At 44.8% G+C, this 25056-nt stretch overlaps 1 protein-coding gene across 1 annotated transcript in view; it reads left to right on the top strand.

The window, feature by feature from the left end:
• LOC147889416 (uncharacterized) overlaps positions 1 to 25056 on the top strand; it is a 207297-nt gene that overhangs the window by 25836 nt on the left and 156405 nt on the right. Inside the window, exons 4-10 of the mRNA XM_087391248.1 lie at positions 531 to 598; positions 17609 to 17684; positions 18583 to 18822; positions 22424 to 22499; positions 22647 to 22810; positions 23176 to 23283; positions 23498 to 23695. Of these exons, the coding sequence (XP_087247374.1) occupies positions 531 to 598; positions 17609 to 17684; positions 18583 to 18822; positions 22424 to 22499; positions 22647 to 22810; positions 23176 to 23283; positions 23498 to 23695 (930 nt within the window). The remainder of the gene's footprint in view (positions 1 to 530; positions 599 to 17608; positions 17685 to 18582; positions 18823 to 22423; positions 22500 to 22646; positions 22811 to 23175; positions 23284 to 23497; positions 23696 to 25056) is intronic.

The following is a 25056-nucleotide window of genomic DNA, read 5'->3' as shown; positions in this document are numbered from 1 at the left end:
CAGACAATGGGCCACAGCCCTCTTCATGCCCAGGTCACATGCAGCACATGCTGTCCCAAAAATGGGATATGAAGATTGATTTCAATTGCATAAATATAGGAATGCCTCCTTATAAGAAAACATCAGCCTCAATTGGGCCCACATGTACTTAAGACCTTACAGGCTATTCGGAAGGTTGGTCTATAGTTTCTTGTCAAAATGGAAGTTCTTGCAAGATGATAGGACTCTTGAAAGGCCTCCAAGATGATAGCTTCCCATCTTGGTCTCTTTAGTTACACTCTTCTCTTAGTTTGTGAGACCAGATGCCTTTGGTCAAGTACTAAGTAACCCCTAGATAGAGGCAAATCAATTACATGTTACACTTATATTTGAATGCACATAACAGACAAATGCATCGTTTCAATCATTTGTTAGAAAGAAAGTATTTCATAAAATTTTGCAGATTTTTGACACGTGGATACATCTATTTAATGATGCGAAAAAAGAGAGTTACTGCACTTGATAAATGGTGGATTGTTAAGCAAGTGCAGGTACTTGTAGCAACAGAGGATCTTGCTTTGATAGAACAGAAAAAAGGAAATCTCAACTTTGTGCAAAGGTGCAAATTTTTTACGTGCATTATTTTGCAATAAAGACTACACATGTATCACTCTTAAAAGCAAGGCTATCTACCTTCATGTAGTGTCTTTGGTGAAAACTTCATCCAAAACATTGGCTGCAATGTATGAATCATGGCACAACCAGCTTCCCTTGTGTATTTCTAAGGATAAAAAATGAACTTTGAGACATGTAAAATATCATCAGAATTAAAAGTCCTTTAAGGTACCAAACCCAAGGAAAATGAGGGACATGCATTTGATTTTCAGTCATTATTCTCCCTCTTATGGTTAGCTGCGGTATTATCGTTCCATGTGGAGCTCAGTCGATCATCCTCTTGATTGATGGAGCCAATACTGGCTTTCTTAATATCTATGGTCCTAGCAATGGGGGCGAATGGATTCTCTTTTGGGAAAAAGTTACTATCTTGGGCCCCCATAGCTGATTTTTGGATCATTGGAGGAGACTTTAACATGGTGGACTTTCCCACGAGTAAATGTATACACTCTCTTGATAGAGCTTCTTGGGATGCAGTGATTTTTCAGTTTTATGGCAGAGCTTGCAGATTGATGATGTCTTTCATGCCTTGCCATCTTGCTCCTATTTTCCAGGTTAAATAGGATACGTCTACTGCCCATCCATGCATGGATGGATAGATTCTATGTTAATGATTGGGATCTGGATAGAGGTGGCACGGTTATATTGCCTCAATGGTTTCTATGTCTGACCATGTTTGGTAGTTCTTACTATTTTTTGAGCCACCTATCACTTCTCGCTCTGCCAGTGTTAGGATTCCAGAGGTTTTCTATATAGAGGAGTTATCAATGGAGGTTGTGCATATTTGGCTATGTTACATACAAGATGGTGTGCTCTCCTCTTGGTAAGTGATGATAAGTGCGGTGGAATGGAAGCAGATCTTCTTCATAATAATGAGTTCCATCATTTTGTCGCTAGGACTAGGAGATACTAGATAGGATGTCCTTAGATAGGAGATTTCCATTTGCCAGCAACTAGCAGACTTCAAAGAGGAGGGGAAAAGACACCATTAGATGCTTGGGTTTGTGAGCACCTTGCTGCAGCAAGGGCTCATTAGCAATCACTTTAAAGTGGAAGGATGAGATTTCTCCATGCATATGAGTTGTTTTGATTCAGATGTGGGTTAGAGTCAATAAACAATTCTTCTAGGGAGAGGCTGAGAGAGGTGGATGGAGGAGCTTTTTGAGGCTGGCTTCCAACTCTGTTAGAGGTACAAAAGAGTGGTCCATTTTGAAGCTGAACCCTGTAGAAATCCCTGGCAGAAGTACATCAGCAGAAGTACATCCCTGGCAGAAGTACATCACCTCAACAGCAGCTGGCTTGCCCCTAAAAATCAGTGTTTTGCAGAAAAATGGAGATACACGTCATAGAACAGAGGCAATTTGGAGACATGAAGGAGCAAGAAACTGGAGCTGAAGGCCATGATTTGGAGCAGCCAGTCCTCTTGCAGATTTGTGAAATAATTGGAGCTTGAAGTGCTTACTTTCCCAGCTTGGAACTTTTGCACTTTCCAGGCTCTGAAGACAGCAAGTAGGAACTCGCTTTGGGGATGACGAATGGCAGCTTGCAAGCACCATAATTGAGGATCTGAAGGCAGCAAATGAGGCGTGAAATGAAGCTGTGCAGAGTTTGTAGCTAGGTGATACTGGCACAACGTCCTCTAGAATGAGGTTCAAGGACCATCAAACCACCCGGAGAGTGATCTACGGTGGAAACCCCTAGTGAAACGCGTACTGAGCCACCTATATCCAAATCCATTGTCATCAACATAAAATCTATCAATACATGCATGGTTGGGCATCTAAGGTCTCTTGTTTGATCACGAAAATGGGAGTGACTATGGCTGAGTGTGAAAGGCATCATCAAACCAAGCATCTCTGCCAGTGAACCTCGAAAGGAAGGCATCCCAAGCGGTTCCCTCAAGTGAACGAATGCCTCCTTATCTTCCTCCCTTCTTGTATGAGGGCAACTCCACCATGTTGAAGTCACCTCCAATGAATGTGCTATAGGGGACCAAGAAAGAAGCTCCTTCCAAAAACGGACACAATCCCCTCAATTGTTGGGGCATACAAGTTGATCAACAAAAGAATCCATTGTGACCTAGAGGGTGAAATGACACAGTGTCCAACCACTAGAGGAAGAAAAGAGTCTGAAACCAAAATGCATGTTCCTCCTCTGGTGCCCAAAGACAAAGACCAAAATGTATGACCCGAGAAGAGTTTATGTGACTTTGTACAATCTCTAGCATCCAGCTTGTGTTATTGAATAAAAATTATATCAATAGGACCCTTAGTTACACTCGATGAAGCTGATTACAAATCAGCTGCCTTTGGCGGCAATGAGCGAGATCACCAAGGCCCTGAACATTTGAGCTCACAATCCTCATCGGTGGGATGAAGATGGGTAGAACACCCTACCCGGTCTGGTAGCGAAAACAATTCCTTGTTGCACATGAGATCTCCTGGACTAAAGATAAAGATGAGGTGTCCTATAGTAAAGCTGTAGAGGAGGGAAGTCCACAAGGAAGAGCACTCCCACATCTGTGGAAGGTGAGGCACTATCGAGAGGAACACCAAGAACCGTGTTGCCAAGCGAAGATGGCACAAAATCCACCTCACCAAAATCAGCCAGAGGAGAGGAGTTCCTATGGACCAAGTACAACTTTGGAGCCATAAAATCCTTGACTTCAAGGCCATAGCCACATCCTTCCCACGATCGAGAAATGAAGACTATAGAGTTGATGCGGAAGTGGACTATTGAGAGAGGAAGCCAGGATCTGGAATAGAATGTGAAGGATCATCATCTCTAACCTCAACCCAACCTGGTTCGGGAGAATTAGAAGCCGCTACTTGAGGTAAGTAAAGAGCATCACTAGTCATCATATGAATAGAAATATCCGTAGCTTCAATAATCGAACTAGAACCCAATGCATGGTAGCAAGGGGAGGACGTGGAATGCGTGCAAGACGTGTAGGCAGTGGTGGAGTAGCACTCTGTTGAGGTCGAGGAGAAGCTGCGCTTGGCGACATACCCATAGGTCCTACAGATCCTACATTGGTCCTGTCTCTAAGTGCGATCTCAACTCTTTGCCAAAACAGAGAGCCATTAGGGCGCTAGAGCATGATATGGTCATATGGAATGTTGGGGTCCAAAACAAGGACCTTAACTCTAGAAACCCCATCTAATTTGACTGCCTCTACTACTAAAGAGGGTAAAATAGGAAGTGCGATATCTTAGTGACTAATCCAAAGGTAGCTCCAATCGTAGCAAGGATCCAATGGTAAACTTGGGACGACCAAAGAATCTGATGAAGAGAGATGACATTTGCTTGTCCTCCTCTACAGGGTTGAAACCAAGAGATAAGGGCTTGAGAAAACTTTCCTGTAATTGAGTACTAAGGGACTAGTCTTGAGCACTGTGATCACAACTCGAGGAGTGACCTAAAAGAAACCTCATTGCAAAAGTCGAATATCAGAGGGGTGCCAGATGAGGTTCGAAGATAAGGCTACCAACATCTTGTTCCTAGCCTGCAATTTGGAAGGGTGGGACCCATGGATACGTGCGAAGAGGGTTGTGGATCTCTCAAGCCCCACATCCTTTTGCAGTTGTCGAAGCTCGTCTTTTGAGAAAAAAATTATCCTCGCGGCCGGTGGAATTGGATGAGGGTTGCCATTCGTCAATCAAGGGTGAAAGGCCGATTCAAAACATCGATCCTTTTGTCATTTGGAGAAGTTAGAGGAGAATCCTATAGGAGAGCTAAGGGAAAGAAATGGGCTGAGAGGGAGGAGGACCTCACAAAGGCCTTCTATGCAAAGGAGGACCTCACAAAGACAGTTTTGCAAATTTGGAATTCTTATATGGATGGTGGAGTGTCTTCGTCTTCACATGTGGAAGCAGACTTTTTGAGATCAGTGTTTGATATCACTCGATTGCCACTACCACAAGACGTGAGATTCTCAGACAAGAAGTTTCATCAGCCCTAAAAAGGGAAGAGCAGAAATGGCCTACAAATGCTTAGATATAGGAGCGCCTTGCTATAAGAAGGGCTCAACAGTAGATACAGTTGGATTAGAGAGCAGAGTATAAAAGGACATGCAAGTCATTTTAGGACTCAAATGAGTGGTAGAGTCAATAAACACTCATTTCTACTCTAGGGCCGAGACATACTAGAGAGAGTCTTTTACAACTTATTAACTCAGACGAGGTATTGTATTCAGATCTCGATGTTGTCTTGCACATAGCCACACTGAGTTTTACGCCTCCCTCCTCTTAGCAGACCCAGACACTCTTGCCAAAGATGATGATATTGTTGGAGTATGAAGCCAAAGTGAGTCAAAAATGAGTGTGCTAGGTGTCTAGGAGGTGTTTGAGTCTAGTGAGTCCTAGACATGCCATGTGTCATATTGAGAGTTATCCCATATTTACTATGGCTTTCTAGAGTCTAGTCTCACACTATATAGTGTTGTATTCGTCTTGAGTCTAAAATAGTTGTCAACATCAAGCTATCAATACATTGTGAGTATTTTGGTTATTGCCTTGCACTTGTACTTTCTTTCCTTTCCATTTTGCCTTTCATTATGCTTTCCATATTTCCATTCCGTTCCTAGCTCGCTACTATGTCTCTTCATGTGGTATCAGAGCTAGCTTTCCTCAAGGAATGAGGGGGTCTTGAAGTTCATTTCAGACCTATGGAGAGGCTAGCTCCTCCAAGATGTTGGTGCATTGGTCTCCTAGACCTCTGAGTTGGTCATGCATCCATACATGATGAGCCTCTGGGCCATGCTAGATGAGATTTCTATGTTATGCTCACTAGCCTCTGAGCCATGCTCACTTGTCTCTAAGATTGTGTGGGAACCATGTTTGCCCGCCTCTTTGCCCGCCATCCTGTTGCTCTTTTGTCCGCCATTCTGCGCGCCATGCTGCTTCTCTGCCCGCCATTCTCTGTCGTATGATCTACTTAGCTCCCCTCCACTGGCCAACAACAGTCCACATTGGCTCCTAGCGGCTGCTGCTGTCCACGCAGCTCCTGCTGCCCACACAGCTCTAGCTCTAGTAGTTCCGCCATCAATAGAAGCCAGTCCCGCTTGTTGAGCTCTGAGCAAGGGGCATCTCTTCTTCAATTCAACTTTCCCATACCCGAGGTGAATCTCCACTTCCTACTATTGCATTGGAAGTGAAGATGCTTCCAGCATGATGTAAGCACTCCGACACTACTTCGACACACTACACTATAGTGACTTTTCCGATTGGTGCATTGCTTCAAGCTTGATGTAGACCACTCTACATCAACACGTGACTTCCCCAACATTGCTTATTTGATCGGTGCCTGAGGTACTTCGCATTATATCTACCTTTTAAACAATAGGAATGGCACTTTTCTTCTTTTTCTTCTTTGACACTCTTGTGCTTGCTAGCTTTCCCCATTCCTTCCATAGTTTTGGAGACAAAGCAAGTAATTGACCAAAGGTGATATGAGCTTCCTTTTCTTTAAGGTCGGACAACAAGTCATAGCTTCCAATGCCTTGTCCTAAAGGGCTGGCTAATTCTCCTTCTAGATGCCTTGTTTTTCTTACTACGGTGTTTCTCTTCCTGATGTTCCTCATCTACTTCTTCCTTGCTTTCTTCTTCTTTTTTTGCTTTACCACGCTCTCGTTTAGCCATCATTACCTCTCTTTCCTCATCCCCTGAAGAAGCTTCTAACAAGGATACTTTTTTTTCTTCTTTCTTTCTCAATCTAGGACACTCGGGGCGATAGTGACCTTTTTCATTACATTCATAGCAATTGACCCCACTCTTATCTCGAGGCCTATCTTTACTCTTTGGTGCTCTAGGTTGTCGTGCATCAACCAAATGCAATTTCAAATTAGCAAACTCTGCCATCAATTGGGAGATATTATGATCTAACTCAGAGGACTTTGGTACCTGAGGAGTGCCCATTACCTCCACCTTAGAAGTTGAAGCTATTGAAAACACAAAAGAGGATTCGATCTTTAGAGAAGCTTCTTTCTTGGTCGCAATGCGAAGTGCCTCCACGTATGTTGTTGGATCTTTACTCATTACTTTTGAGCAGAAGAGGCTCCAAAGCCGTAACAAATTTGCTCATCTTTAAGTGCTCTATCCCTACGAGACTTTGAGGGGCCGATGATGTAAATTCCACAGCTCGCAAAGTTGCCCTTTCATACTTTGTCCATAAAGTTTTATATCGGATCGCCAACGCAGAGACCATCTCACCCTCTCCTTGATAGAACCAGTCCAATTGCAACATCAAAGCATTTGGCGACTCCACTTCCCCAAATCTTTGCTTCATTGCAGCCACCACTTGGTCCCAGTTCTCCTTGGTAGAGTCCGACAAGGCCTCATGCCAACTCAAGGCTACACCTTCAAGAAAATCAGGCAAAATCTCCGCCCGATCCTTCATGGACCATCCAAAAAGCCGGCATCCTCGAACAAAATCCCGAAGATTAGACTCCGGGTCTTCCCCTTGGGTCCCTCAAAACACTGGAATCTTCACCATGATGAAATACAAAAGGGAAACACCAAGATCCAAATAATATTCCAAACAAGATCCCACAGAGCCTTAGCATATTAAGACTAACTTATTATGCATAACCACTCGTTGAAAACCCTCCACAATGTGATTTTTAATAAAATCTTCAAAAATAAGTGACCAACTAGCACCATGAAAACATTGTGTATACATGCATTCAAGAATCACCCTTTTGATGCAGCCTTGTGCTTGGATTGGGTGGACACAGATGACATGCCTATTACTTTGTTCCACCTGGATGGGGGCATTTTCGAGATCGGGCATTCCTTTGTAGGTGATTGCTTTACGGAACACACATGAGGATGCCCTAGTCTTTGATGTTTCTTCGGGGGGCAGGCTGTCCAAGTCCACAGATGATATATTGTTGGAGGTACCGTTTCAGTCAGTCACGGTAGTGAGCTTCATGGAGCATGGCTCTCTTTCACAATGATACTTGGATCCTAACCCGCTACTCATTGCTCTGGGCTTATGGAGGTTGTGGCTCTATGGAGATGTCCCAATTAAGTACAGCACTGCCTTTGGGATTGCAGACAGGCGAGAATCATATGGAAGGGGATCAGTGGCTTAGCTCACTCTTTTAGGGCCCCAGGTTTTCTTCGAGAGACATGACTCGTCTTGGGCTCTACACATCCGATGACACCTTGTGGAGTCGTGCTCTTTAGAGGATGTTCCGGCCACTCTCTTCAGGGCTGCTCATTCCTCGGTTGACTCTCCATGGGAGGTTCTGGCTAGCATTGCAGCATGGCGCACATTTGGAGAGCCAGATGCACTGAGGCTATGGAGGGTTCTCAGGTTCACCCTTCTCAGATCTTGGCTAGTACTTGGACAGATACGGTACATACTCTGATGGCCATATGAGCGAACATGCAGGGATCCTCTCGAGCAGCCTCCTCCATGAGAGTTACTTTTCTCAGGGATTGGTGAGACTCTCCCTTTCTTGCTGAGACTTCTACAAGGTTGAGTTGGCATTTTCATCCTCAGCCTTGATTTCTTTCTACCTCATTCTTCTGAGGTGTTTTTATTACATGTTTAGCATGGTGTATGTTCAGAGCTTGCTCTAGCGAGTTTCTTTCTTACTTAATAGAAGTCTCTTTTTTTGTAAAAAAAAAGAATCACCCTTCTCACAATTGGAAGTGCACATAACAGCTTCAAGATATTATACTCTTCATCATTTGCATAGCAAAAGAAGTTGAAAGTATTGAGAATCACCACTCCACTGTTATAGTCAAAAACTACCTAAAGACTCAACTCTTATTCACACCAAGCTGCTAGTGCATGAAACAATCCCCAATCTATCATTGTGCCTATTGCCGGTGTTGTCGATTCACCAACATATTCAAGAGTGCAAACATAAAGGATATGATCATGATGACCGTGTGAATAGCTTGAGCATCACCTTCACAATCTTCTAGTTCTCTTAAACGGGTTGCAATCTCTTCTAACGGAGTTCTTCTAGGCATCTTCTTTATCACATCAGAAAACACATGCCTATATTAGGCATAACATGCAATCAAGTACACCCGAGACCGTTTAGTAAGGTGGGATGAATCTAATACCAAATGTACTCAGCGTCTCCACCAAAAGATGTGACATGAAGTTGGGGGTAATAAACTTCACGCACCTCTTTACTTCCTGCTGCTTTTTTTTTTTCCAAGAAAGAGACTTCTATTAAGTAAGAGAAAAAACCCATGAGAGCAAGCTCAAAGCAGAATACCTCATGAAATCATGAGGATAAATTAAAAAACCCCGTCAGAGTGAGGTGGAAAACAACCAAGGCTGAGGCTGAAAGTGCCACCTCAACCCTGTAGTAGTCTCAGAGAAGAAAGGAGAATCCTTCCATTCCCTGAAGAAAGAAGCCCTCCTAGTTGAGGTTGGACGGGAGTCTCCCTGCATACCCGTCCATACGGCCATCAAAGTATGTACGGTGTGTCTGTTCAGATACTAGCCAATGTGTGCGAGGGATGAACCTGAGTACCCTCCAAAGCCTCTGTGCATCTAGCTCTCCAGATATGCCAGGATGCTATGCTCGCTAGAATCTCCCAAGAAGTATCCACAGAGGCATGTACAGCTGTAAAAGGAAGGTGTGGTACCACATCCAACGAACAGGACTCAGTCTGATGACGTCGAACCGAAATGGCCCGAGAGGAGTCAAATCTCTCATAGAATACTTGAGGCCTTGTAAGAGAAAGCCAAGCCACTGAGCCCCATGTCTTAATGAATGGGGAGTGGGCAAAGTGACTGAGAATCCTGGCTACCCCCATCCAAATCATCCTCGCCTGTCTGCAATCCCATAAGCAATGCTGAATAGTCTCTGAAGCAGAGAGGCAACGAGGGCAAGTAGGGTCGGCTCCGCCGAACCTGGACCTCCAAAGGTTCACTACAATCCCACCATGGATAGAGAGCCAAAAGAAGATAGTGATCTTTCTATTCCTGTGGGATTTCCAGAGTCTCCTCCAGAAGCACCTCTGCAGATCCGCAGTGATATCAAATGTCTCCCAATGAGGAACTTTGGAAGGTCTCCAACCTCTACTACTGAGCTGAAATCTCCTGGCATTACTGACCGTGTAACGAAAGAAGGGAATGCTCTTCTCTCGATGCCCTCCGTCAATCCACTCCCACTCTCCAGGGTCCCACTGCAAATACCTGATGTGAACTCCCCCATAGAGCCAGAGCCTCCAAGACCCGGTGGAGAGTAGCCGGGGGTCTGGGTCTAGGAACCACTCTGAATCTGATCCCTGCACCAAAAGACCTACAACCCTGATAGGCTGAAAAGTAGACTCAAGCAAGATGTCCTCTATGGACCTGAGCAATCTGCCACCATCCTGGACACTAAAAACTAAAGCATCCTCCTGTGCATCTCGAAAGGCCAAAACCTGAAGCGGAACACCACTTCTCGTAAAAGTACCTGCCCAAGTGGAGGAAGTGAGTGTCATATCATTTGTGTCTACCCAAACCTCTAGAAGGTCTGCCTCAATCTGCAAGATCCTCCCTGCACTCCCTCTGAGATGTCCTGTCAACCTTGATTTGGTCTCCTCTAGAAGCCTGCGGAAAGCTTTCAAGGACCCCATAGATGATGCAGGTCCCCTCTCCCACCTGGACCACTGCAAGTAGAGTGAGGCACCCCCCAGTGGTCTGCCATGATCATCTAAAATACTGTCATTCCACATGATGGGTTGCCTGTCAATCTCTTCACGAGAGGAAGGAGGAATCGTGCGAAGAGTGCTTCTGAAACTGGCCCAAGCTTTCAGAATGGCAACCATGAGAGGGGACGAAGGTGATCTGAGGTATGCTGTGGTGAAGATCCACCTAACATTGCTCATCCAGTCTCCTCCTGAAGAAGGTGTGCACCTCTGTATGTTGCTAATAAGAAAGTCCTTCCACGGTTCCTGCCCTGGCATTAGTCCCCGCACCACCATCTTGCAAAGTAAAGCTCTGCACTGTAAATCTGGATCAATAATATTGAGACCCCCTTCTTGTGTAGGGAGGATGAGTGTCTCCCAAGCCACCCTGGCTAAGGCATCTGCTGTGCCATCAAGCCCACTCCAAAGAAAATTTCTGATCGGTCTTCTGAGCTGAATGATGCAGTCCCTAGAACGGCACCAGCATGAACAAACAAACAAGGCCCTGGCCAAGAGGACCTGGTGGACCACCACAACTCTAGAGGCAAGATCCAACTTAGCTGAGCTCCAAAAAAGAAGCTTCCTCCTGATGCTCTCCAAAATGGGAGCAAACTGCTGTGTGGAAGAAATATCCAAGCCGACCTGGCAGCCCAAATACTTGATAGACACACGCCTCTGAACCCAAGTAAATCCTATGTCAAGCCCCCAAACTGGAGTGTCCTCATCACTGATCCAAAAGCCATTGGATTTATGCCAATTTTTCTGCGCCCCTGCCACCAAGCAAAATAAATCCAATGCTGTCCTGAAAGAAGTGAGCGTCTGTGGAGTGGCATCCAAGTAAACTGTTGTGTCATCTGCCAACTCACTGTCAAGTAGCTCCTCTTCCCTTCTGATGGGAAGTCTCAGCCCAAAGATGTCAGCTTGAGATCTAACATAGATACTCATAGCTTCGGCCACGAATGAAAAAAGGAAAGGAGCAAGGGGGCATCCCTGATGGACTGATCTCGAAATCTGAAATCTCTCACCCCTTACCCCACCAATAAGTACCTGGCTGTGGGCTGATCTGTACAAAGAGGAAACACCTCTGATCGAAGCATCAGTAAAGCCAAAGCGTAGAAGGGTGCCCTCCAAAAAATCCCAATCTACTCTGTCATAAGCTTTCTGAAAATCCAAAAGTAGAATGGCTAGATTCTGGCCACTCTGCATGGCCCACTCTGAAGCTTCCCAGAAAGATAAAATGTTATAAAAAATGCTTCTGCCATGCACAAATCCCGTCTGAGTGTCATGAATAAGATCAGGGAGAAGGGGCTGCAATCGGAGGCTGATTGCCTTGGCCAGAATCTGGTAGCAAGTCCCCAGAAGTGTGATAGGCCTCCACTGGGACACTAAATTTCTGCAACCTCCTTTCGGGATAAGGTGGATGAGACCCTCTATAAGCGACCCAGGCATCTCGCCAGAGTCCCAAATGGCCTGCAGGGCTGAAGTAATGTAGTCTCCAATCATATCCCAAAATGCAATGAAAAAAGAGGGGTGAGGCCATCCGAACCTTGGCACTTGCCCTTGTGAAGGGCTGAAACTGCAGTCCTGAACTCTGTGTTGGTGAAAGGTGCATCGAGCAAAACATGCATACCCCGATTCACCAACAGAGGGATGCTCTGCCAAATAGCCTGTCTAGCATCCTCTCTATCATGTGTCTCAGGATCAGCAGTAAGAAGGGTGGCATAGAAATCTGAAGGTATGCGTAAGACATCATCAGGCTCTGTCTGTAAAACCCCATGTGAGTCAATAAGCTGGGATACACTCTCGCTACTATGTCTAGGGCCAAGAGTAGAGAAAAAGTGTTTATTGACTCTACCACCCATCTGAATCCAGAAGGACTCCCGTGCATGAAAGGCATACTCTGCTCTTTGATCAAGCAGCAATATCTGCTGATGAGCCCTTGCTGCAGCAAGGCGCTCCTGAATCCAAGCATCTGAAGGCCGTTTCTGCTCTTCCCTCTGCAAAGCTACTGACTGCTGGCGAACACCAATCTCACGTCTGAGAATATCTCATCTCTTGGTACAAGCAACTGAGCCGTAGAAGTTGCTAATACCAGAAAGGGCAGCAGCTACATGTGATGGATATGGTTGCCCACCCTGGACATGAGAAACCCATATCTGCAGAGCTGCCTCTGTAAGGTCCTCCTCTGTGTAAAAGGCATTTGGAAACCTGATGCTGGCAGACCGGCCTCTCAAGTGAGGCTCTGAGATAGCCAGCACAACAGGAAAGTGGTCTGAAGTGGAAACCCCAGCAGCAATGCATACCGATCCACCTCTGTCTAGTGCCCAATCATCTACATAGAATCTGTCAATGCATGCATGAATAGGCATCTGCTGCCTCCTGTTCGACCAAGAGAACAGGAGGGACTGTGGCTGAATAAGAAAGGCATCACCCAACCAAGTATCTCTGCCACAGAAGTGAAAAAGGAAGGCATCCCAAGCTGCTCTCTCCAAAGAGTGAAGTCTGCCTTCTCTACCCCCTTTTTTGTCTGACGGGAACTCAACCATGTTAAAGTCACCTCCAATCACCCATGAATCCGCAATGGGGGCCCAGGAGAGCAAATCCTTCCACATAAGGACACGTTCCCCTCTAATGTTGGAGGCATACAGGTTAAGGAAACCAACCTTACGCCCTCCAATCAAAAGAATAATCCACTGAGCTCTAGAGGAAATAATGACTCCGTGTTCAACAACTAAGGGGAGAACCGACTGCGAAACTGAAATAGAAGTGCCCCCCCTGGTGCCCAAGGCAGGCGACCAAAAAGTATGGCCAAAAAGCAACTTGCCTGACTTGGCACAATCTCTAGAATCCAGTTTGTGCTCTTGAATAAAAAGGTATCAATGGAACCCCCAGTAACAACTGGATGAAGCTGATCCCGGATCAGCTGTCTACGGCGGCGATGTGGGACGCCACCTAGGCCCTGTATGTTCCAACTAATAATCCTCATCGACGGGAGGATGTAGAGTGGAACACCTTACCCGACCTAGTGGCAGAAACAAACCCCTCGACAGGGGAAGACCTCCTGCTCGAGGAGGGAGGAATGGAACCAAGTGGCGGAAAATCAACAGGGGAAAGAACCCTGCCACCTGAAGAAGAGGCCCTGTCAACAGGAAACCCAATCATTGGCTCCCCAAAAGTAGCGAGCACAAACTCCTCCTTTGGGAAATTTGAACCATCTGCCAGGGCTGAAAATGAGTTCCTGTGAAGCAAGCCAGACACCGGAGTGCGAAGGATCCCTTCTGAGGGAAGAGGATCAATAGTGTAAGCCATCCCCTTCCCCCTATCCAAGGGAGGAAGTGAAGACTGCTCTCTATCCTGTGTCTACCCAGCCGCGGAGACCTCTACTGCCTCAAGAAGAGCGTCTGGCACCGCTGGTTCTAGGGAAGAAGCTGCAACTGGGGAGGAGGTCGAAGCTTCAGTGTCTCGGACTGTGCGAGGTGAGACTGGAGGGACAGCTCGAGGTGAAGAAGAGTCCACTAATGTACCCTCGTGAACTGAAGGAGGGATCTGCACACGTGCCGGAACCCACTGGAGAGCGTCGCGTGCTCCTGAGGTAGGTGGGGTTTGAGGAGCAGGTGATGGACTTGTACCACCCCCCTGTTGAGGCCGAGGAGCAAGTGCTGGACCTGTACCACCACCATCCTGAGGAGGACCGCCACGCGAAGGCCGAGGAGTAGGTGCTGGACCTGTACCACCCCTCTTTCGAGGCCGAGGAGCAAGTGCTGAATCTGTACCACCCCCCTGTCGAGGCCATGGGGCGGTAGCTGTACCAGAGGGCTTCTTGGGCATTTCTTCTTCCTGGGGCAATCCCTGGCAAAGTGTCCAATGGTCCAGAATATCCTACACTGGTCCTGTCTACCTGAAATCTCTACTCTCTGGCGAAAGAAAGAACCATCCGGGTGCTGGATCATAACATGGCCCATCTTGAGGTTAGGATCCTTACAGAGGACCCTAACTCTAGGTACCCCATCAGCCTTGGTTGCCTCTACTGCAGTCAATGGCAACCCAGGGAGGGGTGGGATCTCAGCAATCGCGCCAAAATGCTCCCCAATAACAGAAAGAAGTCGATGGTAAACCTGGGGAAGCCGAGGAAATCTGATGAAGAGCGAAAAGATTTTCTTATCTGCCTCCACTGGGTCGAAACCATTATGAAAGGCTTTAAAGAAGATCTTCCTGTGTCCCAGGTGTAAAAACTCAGCTTTGAGCACAGTGCTTGTAGCCTCTGGAGTGTCAAAAAGAACCTGGAAAAAACCTCGTCCCAGAAGACGAACATCTAACAATCGTGGAGTGAGGTCTAGGGGAAGAGCCGCAAGCATCCAGTCTCTGGCTTGGGATTTGGAGGGGTCAGACCCAAAGATGCGTGCTAGCAACGTGGTAGAGCATTCAATCTCTACATCCTTCTTGAGCTGCTGCAACTCGTCTTTAGAAAAGGTAAAAGTTTTCCTGCTGCTTTTGAACTCAGTGATAGAGATATTCATCACTGGGAAAGGGACATTAAAAAGAAGATTTTATACCAAGAGACCACACCATACTATGCTCCGTTAGATGAGAATGAAGATGTCACACCCTTCAATAGAGGGATCCACCCTAATGCAATGGATGTTTAAAGAAGACCCTGCCTTGCAACAAATAAAGGAGGATGACAACATGTCCTTATATGTCTTAGAAGAGTCTAAATCAATAGGCATAGAATCTATCACTAGTCCTCGAGACATCGTAGGATTAGCCTCATTGTTTTCCACTGAGATCAAGATGCCCATCGCGACACTATTACGGGGTAATTCTACTCTATGGAGACACCTCTTGGATTGGATGAATGGGAAACTAGTGACACCCCAACCCACAAATCCTGATAATGTTGAATCTCCCAATCATGCTCAAGACCTTCCAAGGGTGCTAGTCAATAAATTGGGCCAATATTTTGGTAACATCCCAAGTGATGTTGTACTTAAGCATAGGGAGAAGGAAAGGATCACCGGAGGCCATAATCTCAACAAGCCGGTCTGCACCAAAGAGAAGAGTGATATGTTGTTGAAAGAAGATCTTGCGGCTCAACATGACATGAACTAATATATATCAAGGAGTTTGAAGGGGATGATTGGGTTGGATAGGTAGGTTCCGGGGAAACATTGTACCTCCTTCATAGATACCTTTACAATTACCTTAAAACACTCTCCAAAATATCATAAGACACAGAGACCCATAACTTTTAGCAGAGACATGATATCAAATATTTAAACACATATGAAGATGTGCCTTGAAATGGGCTTCGATCTGATATAAGTTTTGTAAGAAACAGAGAAGCGATCGGAAAGATATGAGCAGTTTACTGGACGGGGGTAAAAACTGTCTGAAAAAGAAACAGTCACACACAGAGAGTCATAGATTTTTGATTTGACATTTAATACAATAACTAAAGACATAGAATGATGATCCTTGAAGAGAGCTTCACGTTGATATAAGTTTCGTCCAAATTGGACCACCAAGTGAAAAGTTATGAGCAAAATACTGACAGGGGGTCAAACTGTCATGAAAAACACCTACTCCTTCTACTAGTGCCGACTTGGGAGAATACTACCTCCATGCTTAGACTTCATCAATGATCCAAGTCCTATAGAGGTTTCCTAGGAGGGAGGGAAGAGCTTCCTTTGTGGCTTGGGAAATAGATAAACCATATATGCGCAATGAGCAGCCGAATAGACAACACTTTTGAGCACTTTGGAAGAGAAAACAATGAAAAAAGGAAAGAGACACTCAAGAGAGTGAACCTAAAGTGACCTTTATTGCCAATAGAGTGAGACTCCACTCCAATGCATCTCAAAATACTACAAACACAAAAGAGAAGAAGAGGTTTCATACGTACCAAAGGGAGTGGAAGCTCCAAGACTACTCATAGAGAGAGAATGGACTAGAGAGAGATGGACTCAAGAGTCTACATAAGAGAATATCTACAAGAGGGAGAGAAGGCTTATGAAAGAGGCTTGAGGAGACTAGAGCTACAGCAACATGAGGCCTAATGGTGGAAGAGATGGTGAACAAGGGAGAGGAGGGCTCCTTTTATAGAGATTTTGTCACCCTTCTTCACCCATTTACAATTGCTGCCTGTAGATTCCTTTCCCCATCAATCACATAAGCCCGTATGTCACCATCCATGTCCTTTTTGGCTACTCTTGCCATGTGTCCCATCAAAAGATGCTCAAGACTCTTAAAATATTGAGAAAGTCAAGAGTCTCCCCACATGGAGCCCATAGGGACCCTCTCTTTTCCATATGTCCACATCCTCCTTATTCCACATAGAAATTCTAGAAGGATTCCTCTCGACTCCACACTCCTGCACATGCCTTCCACACGCTTGGCATGTGGCCTCTCTTATATTATTGGAACACATGGACATGAGCCCACCTCTTTATATGACTCACTCTTCCTATTTTCTAAAAACCCCATAATATCTCATACACAAATAACTCTCGCCCCATACCAAGGTATTTATCATTCATACACATGGTATTTACAATGATCCATTCCACTCATCCTCTCAATCCTATACAATATCTTAGAAAATAGAAATAAGTGAGAGCCGCTAGGCTATCATGTGATACTCAAACTCTTATTAAACATAGAAGAAAACAATACCAATGCCAAATAAAAATATATCAATTCTTGGCGTCACAGTACCCTTGTCTTCAGCAATTTTCTCTTGGTGCTTTTTTCATACTTAATAGAAGTCTTATTCATCATGAAAAAAAAAGTATAGGGTTAGACACTATCCCTGTTTCTCTCTACATGGCACGACATGCTTGTGTTGATACCACGAGTCGGGAGATTATTGCTCGTACCACTTCCTGTTGGCACGTTTGGAGGGCCAGATGCGCGGAGGTAGTGGGTAATACACATGTAAATCCAACTCAAACTTTGGCCAGTTGTGCATACTTAGAGGGCGATTTGGTTGCAAGAGAATTCTAGATCTTAGCGACTAGGAGGATGTTCTTTCTTAGGGAAAGGGGAGAGTTATTTTATGATAGGATAAGATGGCGAGATGCTTTAAACATTTCTGAAGGATTTAAGGGTGAGGTTCCTCATTAGCTATTGAAGTTGGCTCTTCAATAATATTGAAGGGCTAGGCATGGCTCTCTGCTCTATACAGTTTTCATTAGCATTGAAATATGGATTTCTCTTTCAAACAAATTTGACTCATGTAAATCAGAAGAGCAAAACTGAAAAAATATAGCTATGTAATATTCGGACATAACATGCTGGGTTTTCTTTTATAGGTGTAGAAGCTACATGCTGAATCTTGAGAAGCTTGTACAGATGCGCATAGATCAAACCACAGCATACCTTCTGCAAGTAAGACCATTATGTCAAGTGGATTCTCTTCTCTGTTATGGAAAAAAGTTGTTCCTGCTCTCTTCTCCTGCTTAGATTTGACAATACTAAGATTCTATCTGTTCTGCATTTTGGCTTTAAAAATTCAAAATCAGGGCACTAAATTAAATTCGAAATGTCAGGAGAAATCTTTAGACACATTAGATAAGCTTAATTTCTCCATTGGATGTCTGGTATCAGTTGTCATTCTGTTGGTATGACATTCAACTTTAGGTGCTGTAAAACTTTTTATCCTTGGAAAATCATTTATACAATGTAAAAAAGAGTTTTCTAAAAGGATTGTATCATGATTAACTTCACATATAAGAAGCCTTGAGATGATTAGTGCATAGTTGTATCGTCAAGGAAGACCAACAAGGGGTTTGGAAGCCTACACAAGGGATATCTAGCAGAGATATTCGTATGGAAAGACAAACAAAGAAGGTCTATTCAGAATTAGGAACATATTTTTGGAAGTAGCAGCTGGTTGAGCTCATGGATCCTGTTGGGTCTGTAATGGACTGTAACAAAATTCTGAATATAGTTTTACCTATCTATCCCATCAGCACCTTAGATAATAAAGATATGCACTTATTCAAAGCCATCTTTGCACAAAACTTTATACCATTACAATACAAATGCCTCTCTCTCTCTTTCTCTCTCTCTCTCTTCCCCCCCTACACACACACTTTCTTTTTTGGGGTGAAATCTAGTGATTCTTATATTACAAGAAACAGTCCCCAACCCCCCTACACACACACAAAACATGAGTGCACACATATGCACACACACCTTGCAACATCAGATGAATTACATCCAGAATTAACTTGAGTTTTCTTAATTCAAGGTTGTAAACATTTATTTCTTTATTATTTTGTAGAGGTCTCATGAAGTTTGGAAGCAAACCAATGAGAGCACATTCAGTGCAATGTGTGGAGAATGGAAAATTTTCCTTTGGATCAACCACGCCAAAAATCCTCGCTTGCGTTTATTAAATGTCCCATCTTTGTCAATTGCTATAACAATCCCAAAAAATTTCACCTTTGCAAACATGGCAATCCGGATCTACCACCAAGTTCTAGATCCTCTTCTCAATTCTCGCAATGAGTACAATTCAGTGGTGAGAATACTTTTGATCTTTAAGTTTCATCACCATTAAAACCCTATTTTTCAACATTAAAGAAAAAAATCCTTGTGGGTATCAATATGGGTAGAAGATCTTACTTGCAATATGTAAAACAGATAGATAAGCTTGGCATTTATGTAAGATTTGTATTGCTTACATCTTCCTCCAAATGAAAAAAGCACAAATTTCACAAGACAGAGTAGTTTTAAACTCAAATCTTACAGCACAAATTTACTAGTGAATATCGCACCCAAAAGTTGAACAAATTGTAAAATGGTAGCAAAAGAAACACATGTCAGAAATCTCTCCCTTTGGAATTTTCCTTAAACTAAATCTCAGACTATAACTTTTATCAATTAGTTTGGGGCAGAAAAAAGAACCTTTAGATCCTCTTGAGTGGGATGAACTCTGCTTTTATATTTCAATAGGATGCTGTTAGTTGTTATGTAGCTGTTGGAATTGGAATGAGAGAGAGATCTATAATAGTATCATGGAATGAGAGAGAGCGATATAGTACTTAAAGATAAGCATACTTTCTAGCATGTAGCTCTCGTTCTCACCTTCTTCTTTTTTAATTTAACGGTATTGCATCTCAACAATGAATAAGGAATGGGGGAGCAGCAAAGGCTTGCCTCAATCCCTAGATTACCAACATGAGGGAAGGGAGAACCCCTGTCCTCAACCTGCAAGCAACATTGGTGGGTTTCAATGGTTAGGAATATTCTAAAAGAGCCAATGAGGTCGCGCATAATGCCAAGTCATGTCATACTCTGTAGGGTTTCTCAGACAAATGGGTCAGAGGAGTTTCAGCGCTATATGCAGGGAGCTCTAGCCAGATGCTTATCAGAGGACACACAGGCGAGGCCTTTCCTCTCTCTCGCTCAGTCCACCAAGGCTGCTCACTTGCTCCCTTCCTCTTCTTGTTTGTGGCGGAGGCTTTGGGCTACTATTTGAGATCACAGGTGGCGGGTCTCACAAGGCTGAAGCTCCCAATCAGATAGGAGGAGGAACTACTTGACTCGGAGTTTGCAGACGACACAGCCTTGTATGTTGAGGGCACCACAGCGAGTCTGGAGAGAGTCAGGGGCGCCCTGGCTATTTATTGTGAGGCCTCAGGGGCACGGATCAACTGGACGAAATCTATAGGTTTCTTCATAGGCTTTGAGGAGACACAGGAGATCCGAGAGTGGGGGAGAGACCCACTTCCAAACGGCCCACCACTCTGATCATCTGATGGATACTGCGGGACCAGACAGCGAGATAACTCAGATGCCAGGTGGGTATTGACATTACAGTAGAGCAGCAGATTGCCCTGGTCCTTGAGAGTGTTTCGCACAAGCTTCTCTATTGGAGCTCGGCCAAACTCTCCTTAGTAGGTCGCGCCTTAGTGGCAAACCAAGTCCTTCTTGCCACCCTTACAGTCAGGGAAAGCCTCCCCCCTGATGAGGAGTCTTCATAGGATATGGCAGAGACTGGCAGGGGGTCTCATCTGTGCTCCGCCCAGATGCAGAGAGGAGTTTGAGCGCCAGCCCCTTATGTGGCACCCAGAGATCAGAGATCAGGAGGGCTGTATGCTTGGATAGCGGACTCACCTTGGTTGGGCACAGTGGGACAGTGATCTAGTAGGGTCCTTTGGCCGCTCGAGTAGACTACCTATGGAGACAGAGGCAAGGCTTGATGCCCTAGCGCATCTGCGAGGGGCAGGGCAGCAGATGGGCAAGATAAACTTAGCCATTCCGAAGTCCTGGTGGGAAGGACTTCACGTTTGGAGAGACAACAGATGGTTGGGGTAGTTTTCCTGTACTGGTGTTCCCTTGAGGATGTTGATGCAGCGCGACAGCACGCACCCCGGCTTCTTCGCGTAGGACTCGGAGGCCTACTTCAGCCACTCACTGAGACCAAGAGATGGATGGGAGTCTTGATGGGATAAACTGGCAGATAGAGTGGTGGGGCGTTTGGGGAAGGAGTGGCACATTGACCCTCCAAGTATTTCAGAGCATGATGCCTCTAGATGGCGCTTTTGGCTGTGGGAGGGTAGACCCCTGAGGGAGGTCCAGTGGGATCCGGGAGAGTGGTTCTGGCCCTCCAGGGGCGGCCTAGTTGAGCAGGTGGATGAGGTGCCCTTCTTTTCCTACACCACATGGATTGGCAGGAGGCTTCAGATGGACTCGTCGAGGTGGACCCCTTCGAGGGAGGGACATTGGTGGGTGACCCAGAGAGTGCCCCGGTTCCACCCGCGGCTATCCTAGTTGCCATATGGCAAGATATCATTTACACTCTACGGTCCACCTGGGAGCGCGGGACTCCAGATTCCAGGGCGACTATCGAGAGGCGTGCTCGTGCAAGGCTTGGCCTGCAGGTGTTTTCTACATCTTGACTCCGCGAGGGATTCACTAGCTGTATAGTCCCCCCACTTGGCTGTTAGCCCCAGTTCCAGAGCTCCCCTAGGCAGTGAGCTGGGTTTCTTTGGAACAGGCCGGTTTTTCTTTCAGCTTTTTCCCCGGGTTTTTTCCATACTCAGCACCTTCGGGGCCGTTGTCTTGTATGAAAATCTTTCAAGCATTAATAGAAGGTTCCTTTCTTTGGGGACAAAAAAAATAAGTTCAGAATTTCTACTAGTGATGGGGAACCCCATTCCCAAAGTGAGGGTGTTGGTGAGATATCATTGTGAAGATACCAGGGGGTGAGTAGAGGAGTGTATATTTGGAGATTGTGGGTACAAAGGAGAGATTCAGTCTGAGTTATGAGCTGGTTTCCTTCTAATCAGATGAAGCCTACCATTGTTGCTAAGTGTGTCCTTTCTTTTTGTGTTCATCTTTGTGGAAGTCTCCATGTCTGCCTAATGTCCACAGTTGGGAAGTCTTGAGCCCTGTCCACTTGGTGTCCACGTGGTGTGCCCGTATCATGATTTTAAAGCATCACGCATTTGCAACAGATGTTTCCTATGCGTAGGGAAATTCATGACCCTTTGAAAATGTGAATAGTTTGCAGGGCCACTTGTTGTTCTTAATGTGAGTCTTAGAGGAGCTCACCACAGTGACCTCCTTACAATGTCAGCAGAGCTATCCTGGATCTGCTAGCAGATTCTATTCTCCTGGGTGAAGCCTCTTTTACTGGCCTAGAATTGCATTTCTTGGCCTGCAGGTCTTGGTTGAGAAGCAACCAAGAGCTCCCAGCTAGGCGCTGCAGTGCTCATAGTCTGGATGCCTTTAAAAACATTGATCACGTCTGATGAACCTGTTGTTTACTTCTGACAAACCTTTATTCAGCATTGTCTGTGCTGAGCATGGATGCAGCCCCATATGTCGTCCTTGCTACTGCTGCCAAAACACAGCCCCTTTTAGTGCTAGTAGTGCTCCGTCCGGGTGCTGCTCCTAGTTGGAAATTACAGCATGGTTTTTGCATTGATAGAATCTGGAGAACCTAAAACTGTTTAAAAACTAATCAGCATGATGCTTGCTTATAACGTAGATTTGATGTAGGGTGGACTATAAGTACATGACATACTGGCATGCCACTAGCATCTAGAGGGGTTGGATGGACCTTTTAAATGTAATCAACATGATGTTTGCTTATAATGTAGTATTTGATGCAGGGTGGAGTACTTGTACTTGACATACTGGCAGTGCCACCGGCATCTAGAGCAGCCAGGGGTTGGACCTTTGAGCATGGTCTGTTTTCTCTTTGTCATTACAAGTAGAAATACTCAGTGTATGCTATTTACCTTCAATTGATTCTTGATACATAAATTTTTTATAATTAAAGTACAGTTTGTGAGTTCAAGAGTTGCTCAAACCACTTTCTAAAACATCATGCAGTGACATCGATGACAAGTTCGGTTGTACAGCTTGGATATCCATTTCTTGTTGGTGGATCTGCGGTACCAATGTCTGGCAATGTTTCTCCCATTGGTTTGGAATTTCGTGTTCCAGAAACTGTGATTGTCACTCGAACACTTCCTGACATAGGATGGTGGGATGAGGTGAGCATGCAGTTTGCTTGATGTGATTTACATGAGTAAAATTTTCATGTCTTTGTGAACCATGCCACCTCACCACTATACTGGATTTGTAATCTGTGTCAGTCAAACTTGAAAGGTGTAATTTCATTTGTGTTCTTCAGTTTAGAATTTTCATCACGGATACTCAAATACAAATATGTTTGATGATTATGGTGATAGTCTTTAAAATCATCTGCATGAATGAAAATGGAAGTTCTACATCTTCCAAGTGTGAGAATCTGAAGCTGAAGAAAAGGGAAATCAACCCCATGAGCTGCAACTGAAGCTTTTTTTCGGTGCTTTCATCTTAAGATAAAAACAAGAAATATTGCCTACTTTTCTTTCAGGAGGAAGAAATCTGGAAAAAGGATGGCATATCTGATATAGATTATGACAAATTTGGTCGAAAGTTGAAATTTCAGACAATCAGGGCCAAAGTACATGCTATAATACAGGCAGGTGTCAAGGAATGTCGCACCTAAAAAATAGCAATTCTGTCACTCGTGTTCAAAGAGGAATTTCATTTTTTATTGCTGATAAATACTTCGCAGCTCACCAAGGCCTTGTTCATTTTGGAAAGAATAGTAATCAAGGTAGTCCATGCATATATCTAGCTTGCTGATTTTCCTGAAGCATTCCTCTTTGGACTGACTTTGTTGAAATATCCAGAGCCGAGTAAGACACTATCCATATGAATCCTGGAGTCTGAATCCGATTTCTGAATGCAAAGCTCTTTTCACATTGCATAGCCATGAGATAACTATCAAAATTGAGGTTGGAAGTGGTTGTTGTAAGCTCATAGAGACACCTTTCACTGAATGTAAGCACCTTGTCGGACAAGACATGGCTCCAATAATACTGCTCAAGGTAACTTTATATCTCATTACATTTTCGCAATTTATAGGAAATTCATGTTTTCATAGAATAGCCAGATTTTCCAGACCTTCATTATTCGCACAGTGATGATTTTGGTCGGTTTTCATGTTCTTAATATATCCATCTGGCAATGTTCTAAAACCACAAGACAAGATGTGTGTGTGTGTGTGTGGAAAACACCGTACAGTTTTGTACCTGCTGTGCTTTCCTCCTTGTAAAGCGTTGCTGCTTCCAAGTTTTTTCCTTAACTCGAATGGCGGATTATTCCTATGAGAAAACCTTTCACAAAGACAAGTCAGTTTCCAGCAAGAAACAAAAACAGGTGATGGATTCATATGATTCCCTTCATGACTATGTTGAGGCTCAGCTTGTTTATGAGGTTATGCATGAAGGGTTTGAAGACACCCGTAAAGATTGGAAAGATCCACTTCCCACCACTGGCATTATGGTGGAAGTGGATAATATATTTGATCCAATTAAGGAGTATGCAAAGCATGCCATTATAATTTTCTTCCCAGGACGGATGCCTGCTGCTGTAGATGTTGGGAATTGGTTGACTCAAACCCTGGGTGGTTCTTATGTCAAAAAAGTTCATTATGCAACGAGGGGCTTTTTTGAGATCATCATGGCTGATGAGGAGCACCATCAGGTTTTGCTGGAGCACTCTCCTCTTTTCTATGGCTAGTAGATGGTCCATGTTCTGCCCTGGTCTCCCACCTGGAATTACCAGGCATTGATTCGGCATCGTTGCCCTGTTTGGGTAGAAGTTGTGGATTTTTCTCAATGCTTGTCTTCTCTTCTACCTAAAATTGCAGCTTCCCTGGGTAAGGTGGTATGTCCACCACGACCCAATGGAAATTTGAATCGCTTCTGCATTTTGTGGGACACAGATCATCCCACTCCAGCTTCATATTCGATCATTGTGAATAATGTTTCCATGGGGAGTGCCTTTTACAAGCTCAAGTGGGGGCTGTTTGCAGGTGCTTGCTTTGAATGCAAGCAATTTGGGCACATGGCTTCACAATGCCCTTCCCGAGCTCCACGGATGCCAGTACAAGCTGAAATGGTTCAGACTTTGAATAAGAATGCAAATGCCTCTTCTGTGGTAAAAAACAAAGGGGTCAAACAGTTTTTCTCTGTTCAAGACAAAGGCAAAGCCCCGGCTATCTCACATGGTAATGCTTCTTTTCCTGTGCCTTTGTCCTCTCCACCTCAAGGGAAGGGGGAAAATTTTTTGACTGATGGATGGCAAACTCCTTGCAAAGTGATCTCCCCCAGGTGACCTTTGTCTTCTCGTACTTGGAGTGGTGCATCCTCTCATGGGAAAACACCTGCTGAAAACTCTGGTGTTG

This window comes from Dipteris shenzhenensis, chromosome 20, assembly GCF_047967505.1.
Source record: "Dipteris shenzhenensis isolate YYH24624 ecotype China chromosome 20, Dip_SZ_1.0, whole genome shotgun sequence".
Classification (NCBI taxonomy): domain Eukaryota; kingdom Viridiplantae; phylum Streptophyta; class Polypodiopsida; order Gleicheniales; family Dipteridaceae; genus Dipteris; species Dipteris shenzhenensis.
Note: the sequence above shows the minus strand (reverse complement) of the source record. Positions and strands in the feature narration are given on the sequence as shown.